This window comes from Arvicanthis niloticus, chromosome 17 (assembly GCF_011762505.2).
Source record: "Arvicanthis niloticus isolate mArvNil1 chromosome 17, mArvNil1.pat.X, whole genome shotgun sequence".
NCBI classification, from domain to species: Eukaryota; Metazoa; Chordata; class Mammalia; order Rodentia; family Muridae; genus Arvicanthis; species Arvicanthis niloticus.
This window is the reverse complement of record NC_047674.1, coordinates 30,424,740-30,437,483: the sequence shown is the minus strand read 5'-3', so window position 1 is coordinate 30,437,483 and position 12,744 is coordinate 30,424,740. Positions and strand designations below refer to the sequence as shown.

The following is a 12,744-nucleotide window of genomic DNA, read 5'->3' as shown; positions in this document are numbered from 1 at the left end:
TAAGGGTGTGTCTGTAGTCCAGCCACAGGGACTAAAGGTGTGCTAAGGGTCGAGCCACACCACACTCAGAAACAAAATCTCAGGGTTCACAATGTGACTAAATATCCCGCAACACCTTTAAATCTAGTGCCACATCTTCTTCTGGTCTATTCCAGCTCCTGCACTCATGTGCACATGCCTACACAGGAACACAAGCATATACATAAATAAATATATATTATAAATTAATTTATATTATACATAGTTATTTTAAAAATAAGCATGTTTGAGAAAAGAATGAAGCCTGTCACACTGATAGCTTTGAATAATTTTAAACATAAGGTTTTGCTGGATTTGGGCTTCTTTTGTCTGACTGCACTGCTTTAAGCTTAAAACAATAGTCATATCTTTACATAGAAAGGAAAAAAGATACATGCATATTCATGGGAAAGGGCCCCATTAGAATCAGTCCCCTCTGTGTGAGAGAGAGACAGATAGACACACACAAACATTTTACAGGAAGTAAAATGTAGGCCAGATAAGATATAGGTTGCAAACTCCTCCAAGGTCACCAGACCTCCTGCTACATTACCATCACACCTGCTGGGGCTAACAGAACTTTCTAGTCCCTATGACCTCCTGTCTACCCAGGTCACTTCCTGCTTTCATATACTCTTTGTGTAGCTGGTCCTCTGCTGCCGGGTCACACAGGTTACCAGTCAGCCCTCTGCCATGAGGGCACACATAGGTCCAATCCAGCATCCATATGGCAGTGAAGTCTTCTCCTTAATTTCTATCTCCATTCGGAACAACTTGGATGTCACTTCCAGTAAGGATCCTCTCCAGCCATGGCCCCAGGCATAGGTGAGTGAGTGGCTCCTCCCAACATCCATCCTTCATTCCTTCCTTTCCTTTAGGGGGGTCAGATTCTGTGCTTTCCTGTTCCCCATCTTATCACTCAGCGTCAGAGCATACAGACAGCATTCTGTACACATGAGAAAGGCAGGCAGGAGACTTAATTCAAACTCCATTCAGAAATGAAACGTAAGACCAAGTTCCTTCTGAGAGAGACCATGAGAAAACTTCAGCAATTTCCAGGTAAGAGCATCTAACATCTTGTCACCTAAGGCAGGGAAAGTCAAAACATTTGCCTTGTACTGGTATAACATACCTAGCTGTTCCTATGGGAGTCTGACCAAAACCCATTATCTCTGCCTAACCAGGAAAAGTGTTCAGACAAGGGCAAAGTAAGGTGGGGTCTTTAAAATAACCACCAAGTCTCTGCTGAAGTGTCCAGTAGCAGAGTTAATTTTTTGGTTTAGAAAACTGCACTTGTAGGAATTTAGTTAAACTTAAAAATTAACTGCCCCAGGACACAACCTGGAAGGAGCACATTTCTTAGTCCAAGGACACTTGCTGGATTACCCTGCAGGATTAACATTCAGAGAAAGAAGGGATTAACATTCCTCAGACCATAGGGAAGGGAACCCACCAGCAGGTGGGGAAGGCCCAGAGCATGTAGACACATTCAGCTAGATAGACCAACCCTTGCCACTTACAGACAAGGGAGGTCCTTGCCACCTCATTCCCCAAAGACCAATCAGTTTAAAAGTCACACTGTTCCACCAATCATGTTGTGCCTAGTCACTGTTTCTCTAGTCCACCCCTTAAACTGTATAAAAACTGTTCTTAACTTCAACTTGGGGTTCTTCTTGCCTGCTAGCTAGAGAACCCCAGTGCACTGATTATTATTATTATCATTAAACCTCATGTTATTGCAGCAAATCCCTCATCCGTGTGTGTGTTTCTGCAGGAGTGCGTCCCCTGGTCTGGATCTTAGAGTCCAACACACCCTAGGACCAACTTAATCCCTTAATGAATAAAGTCATGTGCTGCCAAGCCTACTGCCCTGAGTTCAATTTTCACACCCACGTGCTAGAAGGAGAGCCAACTCCTGACTTCCACATGTGTGTGTATACACACACACTAAGAAAGAACATGATTAAAATGTGCCCTGTAAGTTGTTACAATGGTAGGTGATGCTGTGGGGGAGTATAAAGGAATTCTGTAGGCTAGGTTTTATAAATTGGTTGCAAATATAAAATTGTTTTGCAACAAAAATGTTTCAAGCAAGCAACAGCTGCTTACTGTTCAACTTTACCTCTATATTGCATTTTCACCCCTCCCCCTCTCCTCCTGTACAGCAGAGTGGGACTTTTTGTGTGATGGGCTTGACAATTAGTCCCAGATTGAGCCTGACAATGCCCAGCATTCAGAAGATGCTCGACAAACCTAAACGAACTCACAACGATGGGGAACTACAAACCTCAGGCTCACCTTTAGCTTCTTCTTCTACTCTGTTCAGCTTTCCTTGCTCTGTAAGAATTAAAAAAAAAAAAAAAAAAAAAAAAAAAACTAGAGTAGAGGAGATAGCTTCTTGTAAAAACAAGAACCAGAGCTGAATCTTCAGAAACTACACTGTCAGAAGCAGAAACAGAAGAACCCCCAGCTCTCCAGCCTACTAGGGCAAGGTGCAGGCCAGTAAGAGACTGTCATTTTTTAAAAAGTGACTAGTTTCCAAGGAACAATACCTGCGGCTGTCCACTAGCATGCACACACACACACACACACAAACATACATCTGCATATATGTAAGCACATACAGACACACTGAAGAAAAAAAACTTTGAGGTGCTGAAGAAATGGCTGATGTTAAGAACATTTGCCATGCTTTAAGAGGATTCAAGTTTGGATGCCATCATCGATACTACGCAAGTTGCATGCCCTGTAACTCTAGCTTTGGAGGATCTGACATTCTCTTCTGACCTCGGCATGGCATATGTGTATACAGGTACATGCAAACAGACACATAAATTAAATCTTAAAACAAAAATAAGTAACTATTTTTGATTACAAATAGAAGAGACAGTTTTCGAGAAAATGTTCCAGAGATCATAAGGTGTCCCCTAACATCTTCTCTTCCAGGATGCATATTTTCTCCTGGGCCTGATGACAACACAGCCAAGACCTGAGATTTGCAGAAGCAACAGGCAGATAGGAGATCTCTCAAGGTCAAACAGCCAACACTGACCTCTGCAGGAACCACAATTTGAATAGTTGGGAGCTGGATGGATGCATGCATTCTCTAGGGCATAGCAATACCTGAGCAATAAAGCAACAACAACCAATAAAGAAATCAGCCAGCAGAATGGAAGAGAGTCCTTACAATGTAACCAGGGAGAGGTGCCTCCTGGATGAGGGAGCAAGACCATAACAACAGAGCCCAGCAAAACAAGTCAACAACCCCAGGAAGGGGCGAGACCCAGCACCCAGAACTGCTAAGATCCATTCATCTAAAATGTCTAGCAGTCGTCGAAAAATAAATAAAAAGAAAAACATGGAGGTGTGCAAAGAAACAGGAAAGACCCATGCATCTGAAAAAGGCAAGAAACAGAAACTGCCTTTGAGTGTAACCAGATGATAGTTGGCAGGGTTTGCTCCAACTTAAAGAAATAAAGGGGACTGGAGAGACAGCTCAGCAGTTAGGGGCACAGACTACTCTTCCAGAGGACCTAGGTTTGAATCCCAGCACCGACATGGTGACTCACAACTATCTTTAACTGCAGCTCCAAAAACTCCGACACCTTCTTCTGGCCTGCAGGACTCCAGATGTACATGTGGCACACAGACTATGCATGCTGCCCAAACCCCATACATATAAAATAATTAAAAGACAGAAAGGAAAGGCAGAGTGTGAGGACACCATGCTCACCTTTAATCCCAACACTCAGGAGGCAGAGGCAGCCAGATTTTGAGGTCAAGGTTATAGTGTGGTCTGTACAGAGAGTTCCAGGTCAGCCAGCCAGAGCTACATAGTGAGAACTTACCTCAAAATTACATTAAAAAACACAAAACACAAAAAAATAGCAACATTATAGTAAATATCAAATCACAATAGGAGGAGAGACTTTTAAGAACAAAACTAGAGCTGAAAGAACAAGACAAGTAAAAATAAACAAATAAATAAAATCACTAGCCAGCCTCCCAATGGGCCGTTTTATGTATCCACTTGGCCGGGTTAAGGATTGCCCAGAGAGCTGGGAAAACATTACTAGCCGTGAGTTCACTGGTTTCTGGGAGAGATTTACATGTGAACTGATTGACTGAGGAGAGGGGAGCACCCTGACCAATGCTTTTTGGCATTTAGTCTAGACTCTGCCCCACAGTTACCTGGCAACAGCTAAGTATGCCTGACTCACTATAAAAGGGGCTGCTTGCCCCCTCCTCACTCTCTTGCCTTCTTGCTCTTGCTTTCTCCCCTGCTTTTGCTCCCTCTCTCTCCCCACTCCCCTCCCCCTTATCTCCGCGTGCACATGCGCCCCCCCCCTTTCTCTCAACTCCCCCTCCCTATGTCCTGAATAAACTCTATTTATTCTATACTATACCCTGTGGCTGGTACCTGGGGGGGAGCGGGGGAAGGGATGCCTCAACATGGGCCCACAGAGGCCCCACACCTTACAGCGCCTCCACCAAACGTAACCCTGGCCTTTCCCATCTTTTTATAAAACACAACACCAACAATCCTGTATATACTGATCCTTTTGCATGGAGAAGTGAAGGGAGTGGGGGTGATGTGGGGGGGGGGGGGGAGACACGACAGAGAAGAAAGTTCCAGGCAAGAACATTCTGCCTTTGGACTTCCTGGTTCTTGGACCTTCCGGTCTAAACAGGGATGGGAGCTTGTACCTTCAGTTTACCATTACTCTTGGGTATTTGGACTTCGACTAAATTAATACCACACCAGTTGCTGGATGCAGTGACTTCAAGTGTCTCCTGGGACTTCCTGGCCAATATAATCCTAGAAGACAATTCTTATAATCAATCTCCCTAGGCTTCACTTTGGATCCTAAATGTCCCTAAAAGGTCTTCACAGTAAAACCTTGTCACCCGCCTGTAGCATCACTGGGAACTGGCAGGCTCTTCAGGAGGTAGGGTCTAGAGAGGACGCTCAGTCAAAGGCAGACACCAGGACTCCAGGCCTTCTTGTCTCTTTGCTTGGAGGGGGGTTTAGGGGTTTTATTTGCTTGTTTTTATGTTTGAGACAGACTCTTGCACTGCAGTCCAGTCTGGCCTTGCTCCTCCTGCTTCAGCTTCTCTACGGCTGGACTATGGACATGTAACATCAAGTTCCTGTCTTTGCTTCCTGCTTGCAAGGGGGTGACCAGGTCACGTTCACCTTACATTCACCACCACAATGATGTACAGCTCCACCAACACAGGCCCAAAGGCAACAGGACAAATGAACCCTGAAGCCAGACCTCTGTAATCACCAGCTCACTGTCTCAGTCACAGAAAGCTAGCACATCTCATATGTAAAATAAGGGAGAAAAATATCACTAGAGAGTTTTGGTTACGTACATATATGTCCATTTACTGCATATGCAGTCCCTATAGAGATGCAGAGATGCCCAATACAACAGCAAACATGAGCAGAATAAAGAATTAGCAAACTTAAGCTAGATCAACAGAGGTGACGAAAGCTGAACCTATGCCTCAGAAAAGGGAACCCCAAATGTCATGCCGTGGTGCATGTGTGCGTGCAATGGGAACAAGAGAAGAAAAACAACAACAACAACAAAAACAAAAAACAAAAAAAGGAAGAAAAACATTCAAACAAATAAAGGCTGAATACTTACTAAACTTATTTAAAAAACAGTCCATGTATCTAGGGAGCTCAAAAAAGAATAAGAAGTGGGCTAACAGAGACTCCGATTTATACTGTGTGAAAATGATAGAAAGTTTATCAGACAATCATCTAGAGAGCAGCGAGAGGAAGTGATGCAGCATCTAAACAGATCAATAGCCAGCTGCCTCAACAGGGATAACACACACACACACACACACACACACACACACACACACACACACACGTCAGGAGGCACTCAAAACCACAACAAAAACACTGCCAAACAAGACTCCCCAGTCCAGGAAGGATGTCTTTCCAAATGAAGTTGGGGGTTGGAGAGACAGTTGGGTGGTTAAGAGCATTTGCTGCTTTTGCCAAGGACGAGCATCTGGACCCCAGCAACCACACAGCAGCTCACAACTGTCTACAACCCCATCTTAGGAGCCTTGGCTCTCCCCCCTGGCCTCAGGCACCAGGCATGCACACGATGCACATACATAAATTCAAGCAAACACTCATACACATAAAATAAAAATGAAAAAAATTGAGGTGTGTATACCGCTTTTACAAAGGTCTTAAGTTCCCAGCACCCTGTCAGGCTGCTCAAAACCACCTGTCATTCTGGTTTCAAGGGATCTGATACCCTCTTCTAGACTCTGTGGGCACCCCCACTTGAGGACAAATACCTACTGTCTGACTGACTGACAGACAGACAGACAGACACACACACTTTTTAAACAATCTTGTTTAAAAATGAAAAGTCAAATAAAAATAGTCTAAAATAAACAAAAGCAGAATCCATTACTAGCTGACCACTTAACAAGAAATCGCAAAGGGTATCAACCTCCAGTCTGACAAAAAAAATTATCTCAAAAGATAGTTCAAACAACCCACAAAGAGCGCTAGTAATTATGCAACTATAACAGACATGATAACTGTATCTGTCTTTTCTCCTTTTTATTAAGCAATTTTAATTTAAGTATATAAAATAACAGCCATAATGTATTGCTGGCTCTGTAATGTTGGGAAATGCATGAATAACTGCCAGTAACAGCACAAGGGGGGTAAATGGTGATCAAACTTCTGCAGGCTGAGGAAGGAAAGACAGATGGTAACAGCATAATTGTAACAATACATAATGGCAAATGTGAGATCATAATTATAGCGCATTGTTGGGTTTGCAACATTAATAGATGTAAATATATGTAACAATAATACCAGGCAGAAAGGGTAAAAGTAAACAGAGGTATCAAGGACTGATATTTCTTTTTAAATTGTGTGCATGTAAGTTCATGATAGGGGACGAGTACGTGTGTGGAGGTCAGAGACCAGCTTTGCAGAGCCAGTCTCTCCATGCACCTTTATTTGGGCTCCAGGGATTGGATTCTAGTCACCAGGCTTGTGTAGTAAAGCTTTCACCCAGTGACCCATCTTATCAGTCAACAAGTAACATTACTACATTGGATTAAAATTAAGATAATAAAGTCTAAAGTTGAGTTTGATATGCTAATACATACAAATATGTATATGTGTGTATGTATACCTAGAAATGGTGAAAAATCATAAATTAATTCTAATTGCTACATTAGAACTTGATTATTGAAATAATTGTAGAGGGAAAGGACATGAAAGAAAAGATGGAAAAAAAATAGAATAAATCTAACTACATCAAAAAAAAAACCAGATACAAATGAACCCACAAAGCAATTAAAAGATGGTCATCAGACTGGGTGAAGAGGTCTAACCACATGCTGTGTGGAGACAGACTGTAGCTCCAGACACACCCAGATAAAAATAAAACAATGAAACACAATGTTTCAGGGTTCAGCCACTTTGACAGTCTGATGTTCCTCAAATGACTAAGTGGAGTTACCACAGGACCCAGAAATTTCGCTTTTCAACAGATCCCACAAAGAAAACCTAAGACAACTTCATGCTCATTATCACCAACAGTGGAAAGGTACAGACAACCCAAATGTCCATCAAGGGACGAACACAAATTTGTTACATTTGTAGGAAGACATCCTTAGGGACTGAAAAGATGGCTCAGTGGGTAAAGCACTTGCTCTGTAAGCTGGATGACTGGAGCCTGGATAAAAGCCAAGCATTGCAACAGTGTCTATAACCCCAGCATTGGAGGGAGATAGATAGGTGGATCCCTGGGACAGCCAGTCAAGCCAAAACAGCAAGCCCCAGGCTCAGTGAATGGCACAGACTCCAAAAATAAGGTGGAAAGGACCAGCTCAATAGTCACAAGCATTAGAGCATGACTGCACTTCTGAGAAGCTCATAGTCCTAGCACCCATGTGGGGTAGCTCAGCCACCTCTAACTCCAGCTTCCAAGGAGCCAATGTCCTCTTCCAGCCTCTACACACATGTATATGTGCACACACAGGGACACATAAAAAATAAATTAAAAAAAAAAAAAGATCAATAGTGGAAGACAGTCAACAAACCTGTGTCCTACACGCATGCCTGTACACATAAGTACACAGACACACAGACAAAACACACGCATACATGCATACACACGCACATGCACACACCATTCGTTTGAAAAAAGGAAAAAGACTGATCTATGCTACATCACAATTAGACCTGAAGCATGCTAACTGAAAGAAAAGACAGTCACCAAGACCACACATTACACAGTTCCACTTAGGAAGAGTCCTGATCAGGGAAATCTGTAGGCAGGAAGTCCATCAGTGATAGCCTAGGGCTGAGAAGACGCTGTGATAACTAATAGGTAGAGAACTCACACCAGTGACCTCATGACTATTCAGCAAGCCCTCCATCACTCGGCTAAATCCCCACCTCAGCAGGGTGACCATTGTTAGTGTAGACACCCCTACCACCAAATGAATTATTATTTGTCAGTATGTTCAATGGTTGAATTGTTTAGTATGTAAATTATAACTCAATAAGGCTGTTTTAAAAATTCTCCATAAACATTCTTGCTGAAGCAACCATTCATTGCACAAGCGCTGTGTCTTAGGGGCGTGACGAGAATGTGGCCCTGAGTCAGGCATGAGGACACAGACCAGCCCGGTGCAGGGATCCGTGATACTTACTTGGTTTTCCTGTTTCTGCATTGTGTTTGAACATGGAGAAAGTTCAATGGTACCCTCTCCACACCAGCGCATGACACTCAGGATCATTCCAGTCCGGTTCTCCCAATACCCGCCTACAACTTTCCCAGCCTCCCCATTCCACGAACCTGGAATTCTCTCTTGTTTTTTATGTGGGAATCTAGTATGCCCTGCTGAACTGGCTCCCTGCCCTTCAACCTATGCCAATTCATGGGCCAGCTCTGATTCTTCCAAGTAGTGAGTGTAGACTATACCAAAGTAGCGCCCCTACGGAGCTGCACACTGTGTAACCCCATGCGCCTGTCAAAATGAGCAGCTCCTAATTACAGAGCAGACATGCCCTATTCCCTTTCAGAAATCAGCTCTGCACCCGATGTGCCCGCTTCCTGGCCTGGCTTTCACACTGTGCCTACTCTATAAAGCACCATGGCACCTCTGCTACAGAATGAACACACGGCCTCCCTAACTAGCTAGAATCTCTAGCACCCTGCTTTGATGTTTCCAACTGCACAGGTGGTAATGCCCCTGGGGTCATGAGGACTAAGTGAATGATACATAAGGAACAGAACAAGCACTGGTATTGCTTCTCTCTCTCCTCCAGATGATCATACCACATTTGTTGCCATTCCTTGCTCAAAGGCATGGAGATTCTTCTCGTTCTTTATTTTCATGGTTTCTAATATCACACACTAGGCACAGGACAGGTACATGTAAGGGACCACACATATGGTTACATGTAAGGGACCATACATCCAGGTATATATAAAGTATCATACATCCAGGTATATGTAAGGGACCATACATCCAAGTATAAGTAAGGGACCACAGTTATATGTAAGGGACCATATCTATGGGTATATATAAGGGATCATATATCCAAGTATATGTAAGGATTTATTCCTTTACCAAGAATGAAGGAAAAATTCTATTTCAATTTGTCTAGCAGTGTCAAGGATTTTAGAAATCTTTCAAAATAAAAACCAAAGCACATGGTCCCTGGAAACACTAGATTGAATATGTGGAATCAGGTCTACCTTGGAAAATCCAGGCTGTCTCACTGCCTGAACCCTCTAGAAAGAACCCAAATACTCAACAGTTAGAGTGGTCACTGATATGGCAGCAATCAACACAGGGGTCTTACACGAGCGAATAACACCTGAGCAGACCCCTGAGCCTGAGCAAAACATAGCAGGAAACCAACATGGGGAAGACTACTCAGCTGCTCGGAGAGCTACAGTGGAGAGACCTGCCTATACACAGTACTTCACAGTGAAGGCACCTCTATTGCTCCAGTTCCCCTCCATACTAAAGATAATCATATAATCATAAATCATAACTGATGGAGCTTTAAGAAAAATAGTACTGTTGCTGATGCCTAAGAAACGAGATCCAAAGCAGAGCCCAAAACAAAACCCACTGGGGAAAGCTGAGTTTCTCTGTTACTAGAACTCTCCCAGGAGTTAAGTTCTCTAATAGGGGGAAAAAACCCAAGTACTTATGCTATGGTCAGTTTTCTTAACAGTGAGTCATTAGCTTTATTTATGTCAAGAACAATCATCTCTTTGACTCAAGCGATTCTAATTATGTCCTCTCATTAGGTGTGATCAAGAAGGAAACCAAGCCAGTGAGTTAGGGCGATTGTCCACAAGCCTATGCCCGAGTTCAATCCCCAGAACCCAAATGGTGGAAGGAGTGACCCAACTCCTAAAGCTAACTTGACATCCAAATTATCCAAGGTAGCATACACACAAAATAACTAAATGAATGATACAATGTATTTCTAAAAGAATTTTAATCTCAGACTTTAAAAGCGTACCCAAAGAACTTTCCTGTAGCAAAATTTTCACCTGTATTTCTCCAGTGCCTGAGCTAGAACCCAACTCAGAGAAAGAGAGAAAGCAGGGGAAAGGATGTAAGGCTTATCCACACATTAAGTGGGTGTTTCTCATGTCCCTCTACTTACGGTATACAAGCAGACGCACATAGCTGCAATTCAAATGTGTAAAGCATATATGCCCAGAGAGGTATGTATTACTAACACAGGTATATAAACACAAATGCACAGCAGAAAGCAATCGTCTCCATGGACCAGGAAGGCAATGTCAACAAGACAAGCTTCAAATCCCCCAGGTGATAAACAGGGCTCTAACAATGAACATGAAGCCTCCCCAACACTTCCAGTCTCCCAACAACCATCAGCACTTCTTTCATCAATGCTGGAAAAGAGAAAACAAAAAACAAAACAAGAAGAGCAAACGATCATCACCCCTTTGAGTAATTTTAATCAACAGACAACAATTTGACACGCAATTATAACTTACGAAACTTCTAATATTGCAATCAGAATTTCTCCTCACTGCCAAAGGAGCAGTCTGTCAGGGCGTTAGCTATGCACTAAGTCAGGACCTTAACTAGTATGTATGTTTCCTGAATGCCCTGATCACCCGCTTCTAAGTGTTTTCTACAACACTTTGGCGTACAAAACTTTGGTTTAGCACACCCAAGCTTTATTGATTGTGATGACCTGGTTTATTTAAAAGGCAAAAAAAAAAAAAGTCTTTGTTACACAATGTGGCTTTCCCAAGTGTGATCTTAAGATACTGAAAACAAACTGGCTGGAATAAGAAGTCTGCACCCGTCTGTCCAGGAAAACTGTTTCGTTTTTGTATCAAAAGAAGCCGCCAGAACAAAGACTGAGGCGCGTGTGGGCTGCAGCATGCAGGCTCAACCTATTTCTACTCAGTTCACTGCTGTGGCACATGGCCCACTCTGTCACCCACTGTGGTTCAGGAACCTCCTTCTTACCTTTCCCATTTTGCCATGTGGTATACCAGGACAGGGTAAGGAAGGATGTGACAAACACCAGCGCAGTGGCCACAGTTCCATTTCGGAGCCTCATCTCATTTCACCATCACACTGGTTCACAAGTTGGCGACAACAAGCAAGACCCCGTTTCTCTCCAGCCTCACGTCAACAGAATCCAGAATGCCTTGGCCCCAGGCCAAAAAGAAAAAAGAAAAAAAAAAAAAGCAACTGATGATTTAGGTTCACTTCAGATGCTGGGCAAGTGTCAGGCAGCAAAGCAACAGTGGGTATTGCTATTCCAGATTGTCTTCGCAGTTTTCAGAGGCTGAGGGCTAAGGGCTGCTGCTTCTTTTTCTTCTTCTTCTTCCTGTCAGGGAAAGAAGAGAAAGGAAAACTCACTAAATAATGTAAAACAGAGGTTTCTCCATTTATTATTCAGCATCAGAGGCAGACTTTTGTCAAGACTAAACTGTACTTATGAAGACCGTCCCCCCATATTAAAATGACTCATTTCTTGGGTGGTTTTTTTGTTTGTTTGTTTGTTTGTTTGATTTTTTTGAGACAAGGTTTCTCTGTATAGCCCTGGCTGTCCTGGAACTCACTGTATAGACCAGACTGGCCTCAAACTCAGAAATCCACCTGCCTCTGCCTCCAAAGTGCTGGGATTAAAGGCGTATGCCACCACTGTAGCCAAATGACTCATTTCTTATAGCAGAATTATAAAGGTCTTTTCCCTCCAAGGAAACAAGCTTCAAAATATATTCCTCCTGGCTGGTTCTGTCTATGAAAAACATAAAAAATTATAGTTGCTCACTTAAAGGGAGAAGTTGTGGGGCTCATAGATTCCCAAAAAGATCTCTGACAACTGAGCCTTGAGCTTCACCAACACCCCCGTTATTACTCAGCTGCATAATAACTGTAATAGTTTGAAGAGTCCGAGGTCCAGCTCTGACTTATGACATTACTTAATGCCCCAGCATGCTCTTCTCATCCAGGCCTCCAAGCTTCATCTATGAAATAAGAAAGCACTGGGCCCTGGTGTCCCACATATCATAAATCACAAAAAGCTTACAATTATCAATATCCTCACCTTAAGTTTTAGAAAGAAAGCTGAAAATATTTACATATTTAGAAGAGGCAGTGATCCAGCCCACTCTCTCTCAGCAACAACTCACCCCATTAGGT

At 43.0% G+C, this 12,744-nt stretch overlaps 1 protein-coding gene across 2 annotated transcripts in view; it reads right to left on the bottom strand.

Annotated features, from left to right (window-relative positions):
* Positions 1-12,744, bottom strand: part of Mgat4a (alpha-1,3-mannosyl-glycoprotein 4-beta-N-acetylglucosaminyltransferase A) — a 92,057-nt gene that overhangs the window by 75,103 nt on the left and 4,210 nt on the right. For both annotated transcript variants that reach the window (XM_034521797.2, XM_076915044.1), the window contains exon 2: positions 11,560-11,926. In XM_034521797.2, the coding sequence (XP_034377688.1) occupies positions 11,560-11,653 (94 nt within the window). In that variant the 5' untranslated portion in view covers positions 11,654-11,926. The remainder of the gene's footprint in view (positions 1-11,559; positions 11,927-12,744) is intronic.